This window comes from Pelophylax lessonae, assembly GCF_965119305.1.
Source record: "Pelophylax lessonae genome assembly, chromosome: 3".
In the NCBI taxonomy this organism is placed as follows: Eukaryota; Metazoa; Chordata; class Amphibia; order Anura; family Ranidae; genus Pelophylax; species Pelophylax lessonae.
The window spans coordinates 26,186,554-26,210,508 of NC_138770.1; the positions used below are offsets into that span (position 1 = coordinate 26,186,554).

At 42.3% G+C, this 23,955-nt stretch overlaps 3 protein-coding genes across 3 annotated transcripts in view; all 3 read right to left on the reverse strand.

Annotated features, from left to right (window-relative positions):
- Nucleotides 1-23,955, reverse strand: part of LOC309550260 (uncharacterized protein) — a gene marked incomplete at both ends in the record, with an annotated part of 1,652,360 nt that overhangs the window by 131,236 nt on the left and 1,497,169 nt on the right. The window lies entirely within an intron of this gene.
- Nucleotides 1-23,955, reverse strand: part of LOC309549821 (uncharacterized protein) — a gene marked incomplete at its 3' end in the record, with an annotated part of 279,510 nt that overhangs the window by 14,140 nt on the left and 241,415 nt on the right. The gene's annotated exons all lie outside the window — the stretch shown is intronic.
- Nucleotides 13,231-15,593, reverse strand: LOC309549823 (tigger transposable element-derived protein 1-like; the record flags this gene model as incomplete). Its single annotated transcript, XM_082250326.1, has 2 exons — nt 15,495-15,593; nt 13,231-15,383 (listed from the first exon to the last, which is right to left on the reverse strand). Exon 2 carries the CDS (start codon nt 15,349-15,351, stop codon nt 13,231-13,233), a length of 2,121 nt encoding a protein of 706 aa, XP_082106452.1. The 5' UTR covers nt 15,352-15,383; nt 15,495-15,593.

Below are 23,955 nucleotides of genomic sequence, written 5' to 3' on the forward strand. Positions count from 1 at the left end.
AGAGACTGCAGACATGGTACAGGAGATGGTCAGAGACTGCAGACATGGTACAGGAGATGGTCAGAGACTGCAGACATGGTACAGGAGATGGTCAGAGACTGCAGACATGGTACAGGAGATGGTCAGAGACTGCAGACATGGTACAGGAGATGGTCAGAGACTGCAGACATAGTACAGGAGATGGTCAGAGACTGCAGACATGATTTAGGAGATGGCCAGAGATTGCAGACATGGTACAGGAGATGGTCAGAGACTGTGGACATGATTGATTCAAGAGATGGTCAGGGACTGAGTTTACAGCTGAACCCGGTGTAAAAGTGTATGGTATCACAGGGCTGCTCAACTATATTTAAACCAGCTCTGCAAGATCAAGTCAGTAATCCTTCTTTGAAAGTACAACCAAGTGACAGAAGACAGCAGCACATCCAATTTCCAAATAAAAATTATCTTACAAACAGTTAACTGCTCAAGATTAGTGGAGGACAGTAAACAGTTAATGGGTCTCTGAAGCTTCCAGCCTGAACCAGCAGTAAATCCTCCAACAAAACATAAAATCCCCATGCAGCGCACACAGAGCTCCGACTAAATAGCTGAACAGAAGCTGAAATGGTAACGGCCATGTGTCCCTGGTTTTGGAGAATGCTGCTGCAGGGTCTTCTTATCAGTGTATCAGGCAATGTGCGGGTCAGGTTAGGGAGATAAAAAAGGTAAGGAGTGAGGGGAGAGGAGGCTGATGGGTAACCTCACACTGCCTGAACACACAGATATCTGGAAGACACTGCAGCCGACCAGCATTACATGTAACAGTGCTTGCTCTAATTGTAGTCATACCTTCTGCATCTCTCTTCTGGTGCCCTCACTCAGCCCTGCTCCCAGTCAAATGTGGCGGGCTGGAGAGGGGCGGGGGAGGGGTGTTATACTGCCTGCTGACTGGCTGTGGATGGAAGGGAGGAGGAGCTCCACATTTCAGCCCGCCCATCCCCGACATCAGAGCTTCGATTTGACAGCTCTGCTCCACTCACTCTCACTGACACTGTGCTGGATGGATGGTCACACTGCTGAATGCACTGCTAGGCTGTCAGCAATAGGTACACCGCCCCTGAATCCAGGGACAGAATCGGGGACACACGTGGTCCGGGGACAGTGTCCTCATTCCGGGGACGTCTGGTCACCCTACCATATTGGGATTTTTGTGCTTAGCGTACTTACAGTGATTGTAGCCGTATTTGTTCCTCGCAGCAAAACAGTTGAGTTCCCTCGGTGATGTTTTGGTTATTTGCTCTGTCGTGGCATACCTATCTCGCATTTTCTGGATACCTTATTGGCCTTTGCAGGATGCCTTGACTGGCATTTAGAATGGTTATCTTAAACAAAATGTCTTTTGAGTTAATCCTATTTTACTTTGATTTCTTTACATGTGTCACTGAGCTTGCAAAGGCTAAGAATATATCAGATGACCGAAACAGTGGAAATTCCCTATCTCTCAGAATATCAACTCTGTCTGGACAGCTGACCACAAAGCCAATAATATCTTCTAAAAGCCCCTTTGGAACTTTTATTGAGCGTCACCAAGAAATTTCCCTTATGACAGAGAATCACGATCTAGATTGACATAATGCTTACTATAATTAGTTGTTAACTTTGATTGGACAAAAGATGTTAATAACAACCCATTTCTTGTACGTCAGATTGTAATGACAAACCCATTTTTGAGTATATATAAACTCCAGAAACGCTGTAATAAATCAGGTCACTATGATTCAGCCATCTTGAGTCTTGTCTGATCTCATTATATATATATAGCTATATATTGTCTGATTTGGTATCACTGACTAACAGGTAACAGGTATTTTGTACCTGAGGAAAAATTCCACAACAATTTGGCGAGTCAGCCAGGAGAGGTGAAGTCATCTGCGGACGGAGTGAGACATCTGGACTGCATTGGATACACTGAAAATATCTGGCCAGGTAAGCCCATTGTCTGCTTACAATGTTTTTCAGTCCATCCAATGACGTCCAGGTAACTATTTTTGATGTAATACCCTCTTAAAGAACCTAAACCCTTAGTCGGTGTATATATTGCTACTAACATTTGTTGCGAAAGGTGAGGTTGGGTCAACCCTCACCGCTGTGGGTGTCTTGGACACGCAGGAACGTGACCCCAGTTGTGTTCTGGTAAAGCGGTCTCATTTCGGAGTGTCCATTTGAGACGTAGCAAGCATTGAATGTATATGACTGTTTTAGCCTGACATTTCATATACATGTAAAGGTTTCTATCTCTATGTTATAGTATATATGTAAACATATGCATATGGTAATAGGCTGTTTTTAAGTCCACCAGGTCAGGGTACTTGGGAGTTAGCCTGACATTGTGTATCGGCTGTGCAAGGGCCGAAGTCCAGGTCAGGGTACTTGGGAGTTAGCCTGACATTGTGTATCGGCTGTGCAAGGGCCGAAGTCCAGGTCAGGGTACTTGGGAGTTAGCCTGACATTGTGTATCGGCTGTGCAAGGGCCGAAGTCCAGGTCAGGGTACTTGGGAGTTAGCCTGACATTGTGTATCGGCTGTGTGAGGGCCGAAGTCCAGGTCAGGGACTTGGAAGTTAGAAGTTATCGGTTGTGTGAGGGCCGAAGTTCAGGTCAGGGACTTGGAAGTTAGAAGTTATCGGCTGTGTGAGGGCCGAAGTCCAGGTCAGGGACTTGGAAGTTAGAAGTTATCGGTTGTGTGAGGGCCGAAGTCCAGGTCAGGGACTTGGAAGTTAGGAGTTATCGGCTGTGTGAGGGCCGAAGTCCAGGTCAGGGACTTGGAAGTTAGAAGTTATCGGTTGTGTGAGGGCCGAAGTCCAGGTCAGGGACTTGGAAGTTAGAAGTTATCGGCTGTGTGAGGGCCGAAGTCCAGGTCAGGGACTTGGAAGTTAGAAGTAGTTATTCTATTTTTGGATAACAGTGAAATGGGAAACTGGGTTTCCGTAGATACCGACCAGGGGTCAATGAGAAAGGTCATTAGGACCATGGCCATAGAGTGTATGGGTAACAGGGTTACCAGATAAATGGGGCAGACCAGGGAGTTTGCATTCGAAGATTAAAAGCTCTGGGAGCATAGTTTTTGGGCTACACAGCCAATTAAAGTGTTCTGTAGTTGGACAGCTAATAATCCTAGTTGTAGGATAAGATAAGATAGGATATGGCAGATTTTTGTAAAGTGTATGAAACAGATTTGGCAAGAACAAACTTAAAATCAGTTGCAGAATATGGAAGCAGGAGAGTATGAAGCTGTGTCTTTTATATAAAAAGAGGAAGTAGCCGAAGAGGTTCCTTCTCCGTGAGCTCGGAGAAAGAAAAAAAAAAAAAAGATTGTTTCTTTATATGATAAATGAACGGCATATGATATTTTTGGGGTTATTTTCTATTAAATAAAAACCTAAGATGAAAAATAATATGTTGCCTTTTAAACCAGGAATCTTTGTTTAGACATTAAGGGTTACCGCAATTAACATGACCATTGAACCCTATTGGCACTGAGCCAAAAGTTTTTAAAATAGAATAACTTTTTATATAATTATGGTATTTAAGGGGCATCCTCCGTAACCAAAGGGGAACCTCTGATCAGATTTTTTGAAATTTGGGACAAAGTTCCTAGAGGTTTTTTCGTTTGAAAGATAAAAGTACATTACTTCCTGTCATTATGGGTGTATAAAAAGTGACCTACTACAAATAGTGTAAAGACAGGACATTAGAGCAAAGAATTGCAACCACCCCCTCTCCCCCAGAAGATGGACAGTAAATAAGGTATTCAGCTAACCTGTGTCCGCATGTTCCATCAGAAGCGTCCGAGAGGTTTACAGTAGGAATAACAGTAGCAGGGGTGGGAGTAGTTTCCTGCCTGGCTTCAAAGGAAAAGGGAAGTCATTTAAAAAAAAAAAAAAAGAAATGTTTGTGTTGAGTTAAAATTTCAATGTTCAGTTTCAGATGAAGTGCCCATTAATCCAGTATGTAGCACATGTCTCTTGCCAGCTTGACCCAGTGATAAAAGGTGCGGGCCGCAGCCTGCAAAAAGCTGCTGGATAAAACAGGTGCAATGTATTTAAGCCAGTTTACTTCCAGTACAGGAGCAGGCACTAGAGGGGGAGGGAAAAAAAAAAATGTTTGTTAAATACCCCCCATGACTGTTTTGAGCTGATCATGGCAGAATCTGAATCGTTGAGTCCTGCAAAAAAAGGCTCCTCTCTAAAGCCCTGATGAGACCCTTTATGTAGATGGATCATGTTTATAAACAGAGGAGGGTAAGCCTGTAACTGGGTATGCAGTAGTAACAGCAATAAATAAACAAAAGGAATGCAGAGGCATTAAATCTAAAGTTCTAAGCACAAGCAGCTGATGGTTTTGGTAAAGGCCTGTGAATTTTAAAGAGTTAACATTCACATTGACATGATTTTGGTCATATTTTTGAAAGCTTGTAACTTTTTGACCTCAGCCCAAGTTCTCTCGGTAAGCCAATAAAGCATGCAGATATAATAGAGACTGTTCTTAGTCTTCCAGTGTTCCACCAAGGTGGCCATTTATTAAAAAAACCAAGGCACATGCAAGAGAGGACACAGAAGAAGCTGCAGGAAACGCAAGGGCCGACAGAGCAGCGAAGAAGGCTGCACTGGAACAGGTCCCTATCCGGGTACTGACACTCGTAGGAAAGCAACCAACTCCTGTAAGTATGGCAATCTTGATATCATTGCAGAAAAAGCCCCCTCACAGGAGCGTGAGAAGTGGCGGAAGAACAGTGCAACACAGGATGTAACTGGTTGCTGGAGGATGGAGGAGCATTTCTGTCTGATCTCAGGCCCTATACCCGAGGGTGGCAGCCGCAGCTCACGGATCGTGTCATATCTCAAAGACTCTAATGACCACCTTGGTAATGCAACACTGGTTAGCACCAGGTTTTCCTGGAGTAGCTGCAAAATATACTGCTTCTTGTCTTACCTGTGCTAGGTACAATGTTGGTAGAGCTGTAAGCACCCCATAAAAGCACCGCCTAAGTCAGACTGTCCTTTCCAAGGAGTTCAAATAGATTACATTGATTTCCCACAGTCTGGTCCCTATGCACATGTTTTAGTTTGTATAGACATTTTTCAGGATGGCCTGAGGCCTGGCCAGTCTCTAGGGGTAAAGTACAAACCACAGGAAAAAGGCTTTTGCCCCAGGTAATGTGCAGGTATAGAATCCCAGAAACTATGGAAAGTGACAGGGGTACTCACTTTACAGGAAGGGTTCTACAAGAGATCCTATCCGCACTAAATATTGAGAAAGCCTTTTACACTCCATATCATTCACAGAGTAGCGGAAAGGTACAAAAGGTTGTATGAAAAAAAAAAAAAAAAACAAGTTGAGTAAAATAATAGCAGAAACAGGTAGATTGTTTTACGTTTTTTCCTTTGTCAGGAACACTCCCAAGAGAGGTGTGGGTACCTGAAGCAATTGCAAGCCACACACTCAGATCTCACTAGATGTGTTGCAGCGCTTTAAAAGCAATTGACAAAAATGCAAATTAGTGTGTTTTCATCCCTACCAGATCCAAATGAGGATACTAAGTCATAAAGTAAGGCTACTAAGAGTGAAATTGGTTACACCAACATCCCTCAAGGTAGAAGGGATACATGGATTCACGCCAGTCATTGAAAAAAGGTGGTACAATGATTTTCTTTTAATTTTTAATATGTATGGGAATGTTGGGTATAAAAGAGACAGACAACCTAAGGCCCAATGTACTGTTAAGTTTAAATACCAGGTAGCCGGGAAGTCATGGTACTCAGGGTGCTAGATATGTCCACAATTACACCCAGAGTCCCAGACTATACCTGTGCTAGTAAACCCACTTGCATTAGAGGATCTAAATCAGACAGAGTTTTCAAAATCCTATAGAAACATTACCAGTGCACGAAAGGACATGTTAATTCCCCCAAAAGTTGCAGGTTTCAAGAATCCTACAGTGTGTATAGTGTTCTATGGAAATAAAACTGATGTAGGGAGGGTGGACTGTTCACAAGCACTGATAAACATATCCTGCCCACAGCTGACTGCGAACAGCCCATGAAATGAAACTTGCATGCATTACAGAAATGAAACTGTTAAACATAAAATATGAGCCATATTAAATGACAATATGGACATTTCTCACCTAGGAGAAGCCCTCAGATTTCTCTTGTTCAGACAGAGACTGGGGTATTATGCAGAAAAGTTATTAATACCCATTTTCACCCCAGGGTGGTCACATTCAGGGTTGGGAATCTATTGTGTCTGTGGCAATAAGGCCCATAGTTGACTTTCTCAGTGTGTCACAGGAACAGGTACTATAGCCTCTTTATTTCCAATGGTGTCCGCCCATCCTAATGAACACAGTCTTTTGGAGGTTTTGCCTTATCTCCTAAAATAATGAAAGTGGTGTATTTATATTGATGTTTATGATAATTATGATCTCTAGTTATCTGTTGAATTAAAATAATTATGTGTTTGGTTGATAAGGTTACCAAGGCCAAGGAGACAACCTATTTCAACTCTATACCGAAATAAGAAGGGATTGATGATGCTGAGTATGCTGTAATGAGACATCTGTCACCTCAAACCCCCATGTATGAAGTAATCTTGTAACGTTCATGCGTTTTTGTTAATGGATGGATTTTCAGCTGCAGAATTATCACACTCAGCAGTCTTGCAGAGATGATGTTGAATAAACCTATCCAACTCTCAGGACTTCATCACGGTGTACAGCCTGTTATGCAATATACATATACTCAATCAGACATTTAATGGAGGGACAGAACATATGAGAATGTATAGATGAGAGACAGGGTTGTAGGGTGATTACTAGTAGTAGTAAAGGAGAGTTGCAGATGATGGTAATGCAGATAGGTTCTGATGTCTAGTATAATGCAGATGGTAAGAGGACACAGATGGAGTATACTTTAGACAGAGTAACCCAGTGCAAGGACAGTTCAAGGCAGTCCCAAGAGCTAGCAATCTATGCAGATGGTATAGAATAGATAGATAGATAGTCCAGGTAATACTAGCAGATGACAGTAGGAGACCGATTAGTAAGGAATCCCCTGTGGGGTACTCACAACTCAGATAGTTAGTAGCACTAATGTCCAGAGAGCAACAGATGATCCCGTAGCGAGATACGGATCAGCGGCAAGGTTCCGGCGTCAGTTCAGCAAAAAGGGAAGGTCAGCAGCTCCGACTTCACAGGAGAAGATGCGGTGAACATGTGGGTTTGAACGAGCGATGAGTGAGAGAAAGCCGGCGATTGAAGTAGCCGCTCATAGCGGCGCTCGGCAATGATGTCATCGCTCTTAAAGGTGTATGCGTCTCATGTATAAGAAGATGGGACGCAATTTAGTAAAGGAGAAATTATGGAATAAGGGTACCATAGGTACCAGAACATTACAGTACCCCCCCCCCCCTTAAGGCCGGCTCCGGAAGGCCTCTAGAGCTGTTTTTTCTGGATATTTCGAGTGGAAATTGCGAAATTAGCCTAGGGGCATGTATGTCGGAGGTATCCAGCCAGGTGTCATCTTGGGGCCCATAGTTCTTCCATCGTACAAGATACTGGAGTCTTCTTCTATTAAAACGGGAATCCAAAATTTCTTTTATCTCAAATTCCTCTCCACCTTCCACTTGTACAGGAGGTGGAGGTGAGATAGTAGGCCTTATTCCTTGGTTAGGAACATGGGGCTTCAGTAGAGACACGTGGAAGATAGGGTGTATCTTTAGGTCTGCTGGCAATGTGAGTTGCACTGCAGCTTTTCCAATAAGCTTCTCTATTGGGAAAGGTCCCAGAAATAGCGGTCCAAGTTTTTTACTAGGGATTTTTAATCTCAGATTTTTTGTAGCAAGCCAAACAAGATCCCCAATGGTATATTGGGGAGAGGGTTTCCTACGAAGGTCGTAGTACCTCTTTTGTTGGCTATGAGCATGTGATATAGTATTGTTGAGTAATCCCAGAGAATCCTTTATCTGGGCAAGATAATCAGATGCCACCGGATTACTGGATGGCAAGATACGTGGTGGAAGGAGTGTGGGATGAAACCCGTAATTTAGGTAAAATGGACTTTGTTTAGTAGTGCTATGAGTCGCGTTGTTATAGGCGAATTACGCCAGTGGGAGGAGATCTGCCCAATCGTCCTGTAGATACGAAGTATAGCAACGCAGATACTGTTCAATGCACTGGTTAACTCTCTCTGTCTGTCCGTTGGTTTGGGGGTGGTATGCAGAAGTAAGTTTACGCTCTATTCGTAGTATCTGACATAGAGCTAACCAAAACTTTGAGATAAATTGTGAACCACGGTCAGACAGCAGTGTTTTTGGAATACCACGTAACTTAAAGACATGTTTCACAAGTAATTCCGCTGTTTGTTTGGATGAAGGTAGTTTTCGAATAGGAGTAAAATGTGCCATCTTGGTCAGGTGGTCCACTGATACCAAGATGGTGTTAAATCCTTTGGAAGGTGGTAATTCCACTATGAAATCTACGGATACCACTTCCCACGGAACCTGGGGTATCGGTAAACTACAAAGTAGCCCCGATGGTTTCGTGTTGTCGATTTTAGACCTTGCACAGATATCACAAGATGAAACAAACTTTTTTACGGTTGTCTTCATGTCTGGCCACCAAAACTGCCTAGTAAGCAGATTTAAGGTTTTAGTCATACCCATATGTCCTGCCATAGGTACATCATGCGACAATTCCAAGATCTTGGTTCGTATAGTAGGGGGTATGTATAATTTATCGTTGTAATAGAGGAAGCCTTCTGCGTCGGTAGTTAATTGTGGTGGAGGTGAGTCTAGTCCTATGCTGTGCAGAATTTCTTCCTTCAGGGAACGAATGACACCGATAATACGTTCAAGTGGTATTATAGGAACTGAGGGAACCTCGGTAGAATCCTTCTCGGTTAGTCGTGAAAGTGCATCCGCTTTTTTATTTTTGTCTGCAGGTGTATAAGTCACTAAAAAATTAAATCTCAGAAAGAATAACGACCACCGGACCTGTCGGTGGGAAAGAGTTCTATTAGTCTGAAGGTATTGAAGGTTTTTGTGATCAGTATATATCAGAATTGGCAATTGAGTGCCCTCAAGTAGATGTCGCCAATTCTCCAATGCCAGTTTTATGGCTAATAGCTCCTTCTCTCCTACTGGGTAGTTCACCTCAGGGCTGCTTAATGACTTAGAGAAGAAAGCAACTGGGTGAAGAGGTGAGGTGTTTGTTGGTCGTTGTGAGAGAACTGCTCCTACTGCCATATTTGACGCATCTACCTCCAAGATGTATTGAAGGGATGGGTCTGGATGGCATAGTATGGGGGCAGTAGTGAAGTTTGATTTCAGCAGACAGAACGCCTTATCTGCTTCTTTTGACCAATTAAATGGTTTCTTCGTGCTTGTAAGTTGTGTGAGGGGTTTTACAATCGCAGAAAAGTTTTTAATGAATTTCCTATAATAGTTGGAAAATCCTAGGAACCTTTGCAATGCTTTGCGAGTGGTTGGCACAGGCCACTCTAGGATGCAGGATATTTTGCTCATGTCCATTTTGATTCCATTTTTTGATATAATATATCCTAGGAATAGTACCTCCTCTTTATGGAACAAACATTTTTTTGATTTAACATATAAGTTATGTGCAAGTAGTCTTGATAACACAAGTCTCACATGTTTTATGTGCTCAGGTAAGGAATGAGAATAGATAAGTATATCGTCCAAATATACTACAACACAAACGTCAAGCAAGTCTCTGAATATCTCATTTATAAACCGTTGGAAGGCTGCGGGAGCATTACATAGCCCAAAAGGCATTACAAGGTACTCAAACAGTCCATATCTGGTTCTGAATGCCGTCTTCCATTCATCACCTTTACGGATTCGAATTAAATTGTATGCCCCTTTTAGATCCAATTTTGAAAAAAGAGAAGCTCCACGCACCTGTTCGATAAGTTCAGGAATAAGAGGCAAAGGATAACGATCCTTTATTGTAATGGCATTTAATTGTCTGAAATCAATGATAGGCCTAAGGCTAGAATCCTTATTGCGGACAAAGAAGAGTCCAGCAGCAGTTGAGGAAGTAGAAGGTCGGATGAATCCTTTTGCTAAGTTCTCATCCAGGTACTCTTTAAGATGAGAGAGTTCATCCTGTGAGAGAGGATAAACATGTCCGAAGGGGAACTTACTATTAGGGATTAGATCAATGCAACAATCATAGTCCCTATGAGGAGGTAGCATTTGAGCGTTTTTTTCCAGGAAAACCTCCGATAAGTCCTGATAACACTTGGGTATAATGTCATCCGACACTACTGACAGGATCCTATCATGTGTGGGAAGATTACACGTCGTTTCACAATAGTGAGAAGAAAAGGCTAGAGTTCTCGTTTTCCAATCGATAATTGGTTGATGTAAGTGTAACCAGGGAAGTCCCAAAATGATTGGGAAATGTGGTGATGTTAACACATCAAATGTGGTTGTCTCCACATGACACTCTTCAGCGGTTACAAGGAGTGCCTGTGTCTGACTGGTGATAGGACCAGAGGATAGGGGGGTGCCATTAATAAAACTAACGGAGACAGGTTTGGGTTTAGAAACAATAGGTATTTTATTAAGGGAGACAAAACAAATATCAATGTAGTTTCCACAAGATCCTGTGTCGATCATGGCCTGGGTGGTAATCCTAGTTTGGTCCCACTGCAATGTTAAATGAACAAAAAGATAAGGATTAGAAAAGGAAGTTGAGAGTCCGCCTAACAGGACATTTGAACACTCACCCTCTTTTCTGCGGACAAGGGGACAGCCGTTTATCAAATGATTCGGGGATGCGCAGTACATGCAAAGATGTTCGGTTTTCCTCCTGGCACGTTCAGGAAGGGTCAGAGGTGGGCGTATCATTCCTACCTCCATAGGAGTAGGGTCAACAGGCAACATCCAGGAAGGACTGGAAAATGGTGAGCCCATCTTCTCAGCCTTTCTTTCTCGTAGTCGTCTGTCAATATTGATACTGGTCTGTATCAGTTCCTCTAGAGTGCCAGGTAAATCCGCTCGGGCGAGCTCGTCTTTAACGGCCTCAGACAGGCTGAGTCTAAACTGCGTTTTCAGAGATGTGTCGTTCCACCCTGAATCAGGTGACCATCTTTTAAAATTTTCCACGAAATCTTCAACGGGTCTCCTTCCTTGTTTTAAGGCACGTAACTGGGTATCAGCGGTACTTTGCTTATTGGGGTCTTCATATAAGCTAGCAAGTTGTGCTAGGAATAGAGGGTAAGAATTAAGAAGTGGATCATCCTTTTCAAAGAGGGCGTCTGCCCAGGCCCGGGGTTCACCCGTTAAATAAGAGATGGTTGTGCAAACCTTCATTTGCTCAGTAGTGTAGGTTAAAGGTTTTAACAGAAAAAGTAAACGACATGCGTTTTTAAATTCACTAAACTTGCTCCGATCACCAGAAAACACTAGAGGAGGGTTTATCTTAGGCTCACGGGGCTGAGTAGCAGTAAGCTGTGTGAGACGGCCAACCTGCTGTCTCAAGGTCTGATTTTCGTTTTGTACCTCTGCAAGAGCAAGGATCAATGCATCTACTTGCTGTTTTAATTGACGTACATGAGTGGGTAATTCTGCTGAATCCATATTTTTTTTTAAGAATATATCAGATGACCGAAACAGGTCACCAAGAAATTTCCCATATGACAGAGAATCACGATCTAGATTGACATAATGCTTACTATAATTAGTTGTTAACTTTGATTGGACAAAAGATGTTAATAACAACCCATTTCTTGTACGTCAGATTGTAATGACAAACCCATTTTTGAGTATATATAAACTCCAGAAACGCTGTAATAAATCAGGTCACTTACAGTTAGGTAGATAAAAAGCGCTTAAATCAGGATCAGTAAAAAGCATCGACAGGTAGTAGCATGGACAGAAGTTAACCCAACGCATTTCGTCTGCTTAGACATCGTCTGGGGTATGCTGTTGTCAATGGTAATGCAGTTTAAATAGTGAATATGACCCCAAACAGGACAGGCGACAAGTGACACGGTTTACCTGTGAAGGGGAATTCACTTCCTGTATCTTGCCAAGATGGAGCCCAGGCATGTGTTCCAAGCCTCGTTTTCACTACAAGGCTAGTATGTGTATTACAGGGCAAAGAGAATTCACTTCCTGTGTATGGCCAAGATGGCACCCAGGCGCGTGTTCCAAGCCTCATTTTCACTACGAGGCTAGTATGTGTAAACAACAGAAATCCACTCCATACTCCAAGCCTCACTCTGAGTGCGAGGCCTGTATACGATAGTTGGACACTTCCTGTAAGACGAAAATTATGTAAAGACATGTAGAGCCTTGTTGGGTATTACAGAAACAGAGGCTAAATATTGAGGTAGGATCGCGCGATCATGCGCTCGCCACGCCTGGTTTTGAATACAAAACAATCTGGCTAAATATATAAAACATGTAAAAAGATTGCAGCGGTCAGTTCTCAACAGCGACTATTACATAGTGTGAAATTGCAATAGGACAACTGTATCAATGATCCAGAATAATATTCTAATTTAAAATTTATAAAAAAACATGACCAATTATAAAAAAAAATTAAAATAAGATGGGTAGCATATTGACAAGATATACAGGGTAATCAATCTATAAAGAACCAATTCAAAAATTCCATTTTAATCCCAAATATTAAAATAATTCACAATGTGCCAAAGATTGATATACGAAAGAATATTAAACATATTATAAATCCTATATGATTGATATAATACACAGAATAGGTTTATAAATAAATCACATGTACTGTATAAAAATAATGTTAAATATATCCCATATGTGAATCAAGCTTTATTGATAAATAAATGAATATCCCATTCTATATTCATACCAAATGGATAATAGGAACGTAGTTCATAAATCCAGAATGTCTGAAGACGTGAGACTCCTCTGGTACATGCACCACCTCTCCATACCCCACTTTTAAGTACGCAATGGGACCGGAGCATGTATGTAAAACGAAAATGTACTTAAAGTGAAGCAATACCTTTTTTTCACTTCTCAATGCATGTACTACATTCCAATAGTCATTTAGAGGCATAACTGATATAAATAATGCATTGATAACTAAAATAAACATAATACAGTACAGTATTAAAAAAAAAAATTGTAAGCTTACCCCATCTTGATTGTTGTCGCAAGGCCAGAGAAGCTGAGAGAGTTTAATGTAGTAGGAATGATGAAGGCATACAGGTATCTTCTGTTTCACAAGCCAAGTCTTCAAAGGCGAGACGCTTTCTTGCTGGTGAATTGGGTCTACAAGTAGAAGTAGCAATCAGAGTAGGAGCAGCTGGAAATGGACTGGAAGGCATACAGGTATCTTCTGTTTCACAAGTCAAGTCTTCAAAGGCGAGACGCTTTCTTGCTGGAGAATTGGGTGTACTACAAATAGCAATCAGTGTAGGAGCAGGACTTGATGATGATGTCGGAGCTGAAAATGGACTGGCAGGCATACAAGAATTTTCTGTTTCACAAGTCAAGTCTTCAAAGGCGAGACACTGTCTTGCTGGCAAAGTGGGTGTATTACAAAGATCAATCAGAGTAGAAGCAGGGCTTGATGGGGATGTCAGAGGTGAAAATGGACTGTCCGTTGATGATGATCTAGGATCAAAATGACTGTCAGTCAATGTGGATGATGTGCGTGCTGATGGACTTTTAGGAAAGTAACTCTCTATGGAGGTTTGAAGTGTTGCTCTCTTCTTTTCCCTGTAGATTTCTTTGTAGCAGGCATAAGCCCCTGAAATGTTAGCATTGACTTTGGAACTTCTTTCAAAATCCCTATCATGCTTTTCAAAAAGAGCCATGGCGCTATCAAGATGACGAAAAGCTTCAAAGAGAATTTTTGTAGTTAAGCCTTCAGGCTGTTCAATGATCTCAACCTCATCCTGCACATCTTCTTCTCTCTCCTCTTCAAGTTCTAGAAGATCTTCATTGCTGAGGGGCTCAGTGTGGGATGCAAGCAGTTCAGCAACATCTTCTGGCTCCACTTCCAGCTCTAACTGCCTTGCCATCTCTACAATATTTTCAGTAACATTAGCTACATGTTCTTCAAAGCCTTCAGAATCATCAACTAACTGTGGGCATAATTTTTTCCAGGCCCTTTTCATTGTGGTTTCCTTTATGTCATTCCAAGCATCTCTTACAGTTTTAATGCAATCCAAGATGTTAAAACTTTTCCAGAATTTGGATAGAACTTCTTTACCATCACCTTCTTCTTTGTCTATTGCTGCAACACACTTGCTGAATGTTCTTTTCAAGTAGTTCAACTTGAAGGCGGCTATGACACATTGATCCATTGGCTGTAGTAGTGAGGTGGTATTTGGTGGTAGGAATTGCACTCGAATGTTAGGGTTCAGCTCATCTAGCGTTCGAGGGTGTCCAGGGGCATTATCAACAAGCAGCAAAATGTGGAAAGGGACACCGTTGTCCTTGCAATAGGCTTTCACCTCTGGAACAAAGCAGGTGTCAAACCAATCTTCAAAAAGGGTTGCAGTTACCCATGCTTTTTTGTTAGCTCTCCAGTGCACTGGAAGTCTAGTTTTAACGTAGTTCTTCAAAGCTCTCGGATTTTCCCATCGGTAAATTAGCAAAGGCTTTAGCTTTAAGGTACCAGAAGCATTGCCACCTAACAGAAGGGTTATTCTATCTTTAGCTGGCTTGTAGCCTGGCATTGATTTTTCCTGTCTTGCGATGAAGGTTCTTGCAGGCATCTTCTTCCAAAATAGCCCAGTCTCATCCACATTAAAAATTTGATCCATGGAGTAGCCTCCGTCTTCAATAATTTTGGCCAATTCTGTTGGATAGCTTTCTGCAGCCTCAGTATCTGCAGCAGCTGCCTCTCCTTGTATTTTAATGTTATGTAGGTTAGACCTTTTCTTGAACCTATCAAACCATCCACGGCTTGCAAAAAATTCTGCATCCTTTGCTGCCTCACCTTTCTTAGCCTTCAAGTCATTGAATAGGCTTAAGGCTTTACTTTGTATAATTGCCTGGTTTACAGGAACATGACGTGTAGTCTGATTTTCTATCCAAAGTGTTAAGAGTCTCTCCATGTCTGCAACAATGCTATCTCTTTTTCGAATTGTTGTTGCGTTAACGGGTGTAGCACTCTTAATTTCTGCAAGAATTTTTTCTCTGTTTTTCATGATGGTGTTAACTGTAGTCCGAGTGAAGCCTAGCCTTCGGCCTATTTCAGCTTGAGGTACACCTTCATCATACAATTTAATAATTTTAGCCTTCATATCCAAGGTAATAGATTGACGTTTTTTTTTTGTATCTGTCATTATTGATGTACAGTGCTGTACACGAAAAGTACCTGTAACAATCAAAAGAACAGTGGATACAGGTGTTACCAAAAAAAAATACACAGTACAGGTAACGTACGAGTACAGTACATTTGCTCTAATGTTTACAGCAGTGCAATTACCTGTATGTTGGCAGGTTTTTGGGTGAACGGTGGGCAGTCGGCAACCGTGGGATGGCTGGCAGGCAACTCTGAGCTGGCTGTGGGCTGGCAACTATGGGCTGGTGGTAACTCTTGGCCTGGCTGGCGGTAACTCTTGGCCTGGCTGGCGGTAACTCTTGGCTTGGCTGGCGGTAACTCTTGGCTTGGCTGGCGGTAAATCTTGGCTTGGCTGGCGGTAACACTTGGCTTGGATGGCAGTAACTCTTGGCCTGGCTGGCGGTAACTGGGGCCTGGCTGGCGGTAACTCTTGGCCTGGCTGGCGGTAACTCTTGGCCTGGCTGGCGGTAACTCTTGGCTTGGCTGGCGGACACTGGGGCCTGGCTGGCACCAACTGGGGCCTGGCTGGCGGTAACTGGGGCCTGGCTGGCGGTAACTGGGGCCTGGCTGGCGGTAACTGGGGCCTTGCTGGCACCAACTGGGGCCTGGCTGGCGGTAACTGGGGCCTGGCTGGCGGTAACTGGGGCCTTGCTGGCACCAACTGGGGCCTGGCTGGCGGTAACTGGGGCCTGGCTGGCAGTAACTGGGGCCTTGCTGGCACCAATTGGGGCCTGGCTGGCGGTAACTGGGGCCTGGCTGGCGGTAACTGGGGCCTGGCTGGCGGTAACTGTGGCCTGGCTGGCGGTAACTGTGGCCTGGCTGGCGGTAACTGGGCCCTGGCTGGCGGTAACTGGGGCCTGGCTGGCGGTAACTGGGGCCTGGCTGGCGGTAACTGGGGCCTGGCTGGCGGTAACTGGGGCCTGGCTACTCCGGGCAGGAACTTGGCCTCTTCACTCGCAACTCCAGGCTGTGGGATGGCTGGCAGGCAACTCGCGGATGGCTGGGGGTCAACTCCAAGCTGTCTGTGGGCGTATCTCGCAACTCCAGGGTATACTGCGGCTGCGTGGCGAGCTGTCTGTGGGCGTATTCTGGGCAGGAACCTGGCCTCTCGCAACTCCAGGGTATACTGCGGCTGCGCGGCGCGGTAATGTCGGAACGTCCTTACTTGCGAAGCACTTTACGTACACTCTCGGGGCATGTCCGTACTCGCGAGTGTACGTAAAGTGAGTGTACGTAAAACGGGGTATGCCTGTATGTGTATTACAGGGCAAAGAGAATTCACTTCCTGTGTATGGCCAAGATGGCACCCAGGCACGTGTTCCAAGCCTCATTTTCACTACGAGGCTAGTATGTGTAAACAACAGAAATCCACTCCATACTCCAAGCCTCACTCTGAGTGCGAGGCCTGTATACGATAGTTGGACACTTCCTGTAAGACGAAAATTATGTAAAGACATGTAGAGCCTTGTTGGGTATTACAGAAACAGAGGCTAAATATTGAGGTAGGATCGCGCGATCATGCGCTCGCCACGCCTGGTTTTGAATACAAAACAATCTGGCTAAATATATAAAACATGTAAAAAGATTGCAGCGGTCAGTTCTCAACAGCGACTATTACATAGTGTGAAATTGCAATAGGACAACTGTATCAATGATCCAGAATAATATTCTAATTTAAAATTTATAAAAAAACATGACCAATTATAAAAAAAAATTAAAATAAGATGGGTAGCATATTGACAAGATATACAGGGTAATCAATCTATAAAGAACCAATTCAAAAATTCCATTTTAATCCCAAATATTAAAATAATTCACAATGTGCCAAAGATTGATATACGAAAGAATATTAAACATATTATAAATCCTATATGATTGATATAATACACAGAATAGGTTTATAAATAAATCACATGTACTGTATAAAAATAATGTTAAATATATCCCATATGTGAATCAAGCTTTATTGATAAATAAATGAATATCCCATTCTATATTCATACCAAATGGATAATAGGAACGTAGTTCATAAATCCAGAATAGAAAAAATGCAAAAAAAGTTGGACCCGGCGCTACCACTTTAAATCGTGCATGTGCAAATTAGAAAAGTGCATATAGTGCTACAGTGCACCCAATAAAATATAAAATATAAAATATATGTATAGTATATAAAGTGCTACGTGCTATTTATGGGCTGTGCTTAGTGTGCCACATTGTAAACATCATATGTTGTACATATAAAGTGCCGAGTGCTGATAAAGCCAAGAACCACGTGTAGTGATTAAGGAGACAAATAAACAAGCAAAGTTATGGCGTTGGTGGATGCCCCACCAAAAACACCGCTGCTTACCGCACACTCTCGGCCAATGCCTCGACACTTCCTGGTCACTAGAATAAAGGATAAGCCTCCATTGCGTAGCATATGTTATGTCAACCAAAATAACATAGCATCCACTCACAGTTAGGGAGTTCACTTTCAGCTTGAGAGGTGTTCGCCGGACCGCTTCCGCGTTCCACCGGCTCAAACCACCGTTCCCGGAAGTGACGTATTGACGTACACAAACCACTCCCTACGCGTTTCGTCATACGACGTCATCTGGAGCGTGCCATCCATCACTCCTCCCGGTCTTTTTATAGGCTGGGATGCCGCCATCTTGGTGTACCAAGTTTGAGGCCGAACACGGCGGCCATCTTGGTGCACCTATCCCGTAGCCTAATGATCTTTATTCATCATGTGAACTCCCTTCATGCTGTGTTTGCCGTACATATAAAACCATAAACTTTATTAAAACAACAAGTACGACTAAACTTAAATGCCGATTGGTAATTAAAATGGGATGAAAATTATAAAAATATAAAAAAGAGATGTGCTAAAGGTGATGTGTCTGGCTTAATCGGTAGTGAGCCGATGTCCAGTAGTGCCGTGATATAAATAAAAAGAATACTCATTAGATATTTTTATTGAGTGACAATGTGATCTAGTGATGTGTGTGGGTTACACTTAGTAAGTACGTGGGCCGATGTGTCTACGCAGATGGTGCTAGACTATAAAGAAGAAAGTGCCCATACATGTACCAATCTAATCGGTGAGATAGAAATCGTGCTGAAAAAGAATTTTCGTGCTGAAAAAATTCCTTTTTCTGTTGCTTTAACCACTTAAGCCCCGGAGGATTTGGCTGCTAAAGGACCAGGGGTTTTTTTGCGATTTTTTACTGCGTGACTTTAACGGACAATTGCGCGGTCGTGCGACGCTGTACCTAAACAAATTTGACGTCCTTTTTTTCCCACAAACAGAGCTTTCTTTTGGTGGTATTTGATCACCTGTGCGATTTTTTGATCACGCGCTATAAACAAAAAAAGAGCGTAAATTTTGCAAAAATAACAATATTTTTCACATTTTTTTATATGAAATTCCCCAAAAAAAAAAGTAAAAATCAAAATTTTTTAACATTTTTCGGCCAATTTGTTTTATGCTACCTATGTTTGGTAAAAAAAATCGCAAAAAGCGTATTTTGATTGGTTTGCGCAAAAGTTATCGCGTTTACTAACAAAGGGAAAGATTTTTGTCATTTTTGGTGTTTTTTTTTTTAACGCGTAATGGCGGCGATCTGCGATTTTTTTTTCGGTACTGCGACATTGCGGCGGACAGATCGGACCCTTGACTGACATTTTTGACACTTTTGGGGTTACCAGTGACATTACTGCAGTAATCAGTGCTATACATATGCACTGTTACTGCAAAAATGACACTGGCAGGGAAGGGGTTAACTTTATTGGACAGGGAGGGGTTAAGTGTGTCCTAGGGGCGTGCTTCTAACTGTGTAGGGACATTCCTATTGGTGTAAAAGCAAAGATCCACCGTTCTACATAGTAGAACGGACAGATCTTCACTTTTACACAGGGAGAACTGACAGGCAGCTTGTTTACACAAGCTGCTCTGTCTTTCTCCCTTCACAGGAGCGATCGCAGTGTGACTGGCGGACATCGAGTCCGCCGGTCACACGCACTGACTTGCCTGTGAACGAGCCGCGGCGGGCGCGCGCCTCGGCGGGCGCGCGCCCGCCCGCGATAGGCTCGCAAGTCAGTGACAGGCGAGTGACGTACCGATACGTCACTCTGCCTGGCCGGGGCTGACCGCCGCAGTATATAGTCGTGCGGCGGTCGGCAACCGGTTAAAACAAGAACAAAAACAGGTTCTTCCATGAGTCCATCCGCTGAAATGTAGGTCCATGTTTTTGTGAACTTCCAAAAAAATAGTAAAAAAATATTAAAATTAAAATAGATGAATATACCAATCTCTTATACATCCAGGCTTCTCCAGAGGACCCAAATAATGTTATGCGGGAAAAAACATATAGATTATAAATGCTCCAAGGTAGGTAAAAAATATATATATATATTACCTAAAGATATGTGGAAAAATATATATAAAAAATATATATATATAAAAATATATATATAAAATTTAGAAATTGTATCTTTAAAAACAAGTTTCTTTAAAACCAAGGAGCTGTGATACAAGTGAGAGAGGACTGAATTCCTTAAAAACCTAAAAACCTAAAAAACCCAAAAAACCCTCAATGAGGGCCTATAGGGAGGTTAAAAAGGATTAAAGGAGAATCAAAAGGAGAATCAAACCAGGGGGGGCACAAGCCTTAAAAGATTAAAAATCAGTAATAAAACAGTTCAGATCTATGTCAATGTTCAAGCCTTTCGGTTGAAGGGTCTGCATCTGATATATCCACTTCGTTTCGTTCCTTGATACATCTATTTTCTTGTTACTTCCTCTCCAGTTGTTTTTTATTTTATCAATAGCGTAAAATACCATTACGGTGGGGTCTTGGGAATGGTGAAACTTGAAGTGTCGTGACAGACTATGCTTGTCAAACCCTTTTCTGATATTCTTTACGTGCTCCCTGATGCGGACAAATAGGGGTCTGGTGGTGCGGCCTACATACTGTAATTTACAGGGACATTCCACCACATAGGTGACATGAGTGCTTGTACATGTGATGGTTTCCTTTATTTCATATGTTTTTCCTGTACTATGTGCCATAAAGGAAGTTGTTTTTCTTCTCTTTTCCTTAGATGTTCTACATGGGAGACATTTTCCGCACCTAAAGAAGCCCTTTAGGCTGGTTGGAAGGTTTATTTGCTTAGGAGGATCAACAACATTGTGCACCAGCCGGTTCCTAAGGTTTGGTGCTTTTCTATATATGAAAGTTGGTTTTGCAGGGAGGATGTCTCTAAGTGTTGCATCTGCCTGTAGGATAGGCCAATGTTTTCTCACAATTTTCTCTAAGGCCTTATGTTGGGTATTGTATCCCGTTAGAAATGCAAACTCGGTGTTTTTGTTATTCCCGTTACCTTTATTTGGCGCATCCTTGATCAGATCTTCTCTGTTCATTTTCTCTACAATTTTCTTGATGTTAGTTAACTCATTCCTTTTATACCCTTTCTCCACAAACCTGTCAATTAATAATTCTGCTTGTGTTTCGAAGTCTCTAATATCGCTGCAATTCCTTCTGATTCTCATCAGTTGCCCTTTGGGGATGTTTCCCAGCCACTTCGGATGATGGCAGCTGCTTTTAGGAATGTATCCATTTCGATCGGTTTTTTTAAAAAACGTTTTACTGCTTAGTCTTCCATCCTTTTTTGTTAATTCCAGATCCAGAAATGCAATATGTTCATGGTGAAAGGTTCCTGAAAAAGTGATGCCATATATATTCATATTGATTTCATCAAAGAATTCCCGCAGGGATTGCTCACTTCCCTTCCACACAATGATGATATCATCGATATATCGACGGTAATACTTCAGATTATTCCTTGGTATACTGAAAACTTGTTCCTCCTCCCATTTTTGCATAAACACATTTGCTACGCTGGGGGCATACTTAGCCCCCATAGCTACTCCTTTTTTCTGGACAAAGTAATTACCCTTATACCAGAAATAGTTTGATTCCATCGCTGTTTTTAATCCTTCCAGTATATATCCAATCTGCGTCTCCTTCATGTCTGTGTGGGCATGCAGGGCCCAATCTACCGCTTGTAAACCATCTTTTTGTTTGATATTAGTATAGAGGGAGTTTACATCTATTGTGACCAAGATGTCACTTTCCTCTATTTCTAGATCTTTTATTTCTGCTAGCAATTGTTTGCTGTCCCTCAGATAGGACTTTCCTACTGGGACCAAAGGCTGTAGGAACTCGTCCAAATATTCCCCTAGCCTTGAATGCACTGAGTTAATTCCGCTTACGATGGGGCGGCCTGGTGGCTTCTTGTCATCTTTATGTATCTTCGGAATGTAGTAAATAACTGGGGTTTTTGGTTTTTCCAGGCAAATATACCTAGCTTCTTTCTTATTTAAGATTCCCAAGTCTTTTCCTTTTTCCACGTATTTATGTAAAGTTTTTTCAAATCCTTGTTTTGGGTTTCCTTTAAGCTTGATGTAGGTGTCTTTTATATTGAGGAGATTTTCCATCTCCTCTTCATAATCTTTTTTGTTTAGGATTACGAGTCCTCCTCCCTTGTCTGCTGGCCTTATTATTACTCCTTTTCTTTTTTCCAATTTCTTGATAGTATCCCATGTATTTTTCTCTTTTCTGTTTTGAATCCTTAATGCTCTTATGTCTGCTTCCACCATTCGTTTAAATACCTCCAAATTCTCATTCTGAGGATTTTTGGGGTTAAACTTGGAGCGATTCTTTAATAACGTTTGCTTGTATTCTTTATGTATGGGTCTTTGTATCTGCTTTTGTTTCAGAGTGAAATGTTTCTTTATATTTAGCTTTCTGACGTATTTGTTTAGGTCTATGTAGGCCTCGAATTTATCAAAATTTTTTCCTGGCGCATATTTTAAACCTAAATCCAAGACTTTTAACTCCTCCTCTTCAAATTGTGTATCACTCAGATTGTAGATGCCTTTCCCTATTGTTTTCTTCTCCTTTTTCTGTCGTTTCTTTCCTCCTCGTGTTCCTCGTGGTTTTCGTTTCTGTCTCTTTCTTGATGTCGATTTGTGTCCTCCCTGCTTCCACGGTGTTCTCCTTGTTGTCGCTGTTCCATCCACTGCTCTTCTCGAGGTGGTGCTCGGTGCCAGTTCTGTTGCCAATGGCCCCACGGTCTCCGTGGGCCTCCTCTCCCTCGTGGGGGTCTCCCCCTGTTGCCTTGTTGAAAAAAACCCCTTCTGGGGGGAGGTGGTGGTCCTCGGTTGTTATAAGTGGGTTCTGTATAATGTTCCAATGGAGCATATCTGTTATAGGACTCGTACCCATGGTAGTTAACGGGTGTCCTATTTCCATATCCATTGTGATTGTTGATTGGAGTCCTATTATGTGAATTCCAATATCCATTATCATTTCTAGGAGTTCTAAACCCCTGATGCTGTGTATTGGGCCTGGATGTGCCTCTTTGTGGTCTGGCCTCTGTATATCCTCGCGTATTTCCCCTTGGAGTGTCCTCTTGAGCCCCGACTTCCATCCAGGTGTCATCCTCGTCTCGATCTTCACTGGTTTCTCTTGAGGGGGTGCTCACTGGATCTACTTGTGTTGATTGTACACCATATACTTCATCTGATTGCCATCTATAAACTTCATTATTTTTGTAATCCAAAACATCTCTTTTGTACTTCTTTTGTTTTTTTCCTTGTATTAATTTGTCATATTTTTCTATTCCTTCCTGCAAAGCTTTTTCCTTATCCTTATATTCCCTTGTGTCTGCGAATGGTGCTAGTTGCTCTTTCAGAGTGATAATAACCCCTTCCACTTTTTTAAGCTTTAGCTGTCTCCTTTTTATAATCATCAGGAGTAAATCCTTTTCACATTTATTAAAAAATGTGAACCAGTCATCCATATAAAGTGGATCATTAATGTGATCATTGGGTGCAAGGTCCCATCTTAGTCTCCTTGGGGTTATTTTTTCTTTTGTATATTTTTCTAAGGTGGCTATATCCCACCAAACCCTCAGCTGTTTCTCCATATTGTGTCTCAGCTGTTTGAACGAGCTATCCATATCTTGTCTGCTAATGACCACCTCCTGGTCAAAGATAGCCTCCAAATTCACAGTCCTTGAATTCATGTACTAAAAAATCTCCATTGCTGCCGGGGTATGTGATGGGGTTACCATGACAAGTAAATAAAAGGGATTGTATACCAGCGCTATGGAGTTGTACTGAATCAGGCTCAAATGGTGGTGTAAGCTGCCTCCAACCTACCTCTGAGGCAGTAAAATAGAAAAAATGCAAAAAAAGTTGGACCCGGCGCTACCACTTTAAATCGTGCATGTGCAAATTAGAAAAGTGCATATAGTGCTACAGTGCACCCAATAAAATATAAAATATAAAATATATGTATAGTATATAAAGTGCTACGTGCTATTTATGGGCTGTGCTTAGTGTGCCACATTGTAAACATCATATGTTGTACATATAAAGTGCCGAGTGCTGATAAAGCCAAGAACCACGTGTAGTGATTAAGGAGACAAATAAACAAGCAAAGTTATGGCGTTGGTGGATGCCCCACCAAAAACACCGCTGCTTACCGCACACTCTCGGCCAATGCCTCGACACTTCCTGGTCACTAGAATAAAGGATAAGCCTCCATTGCGT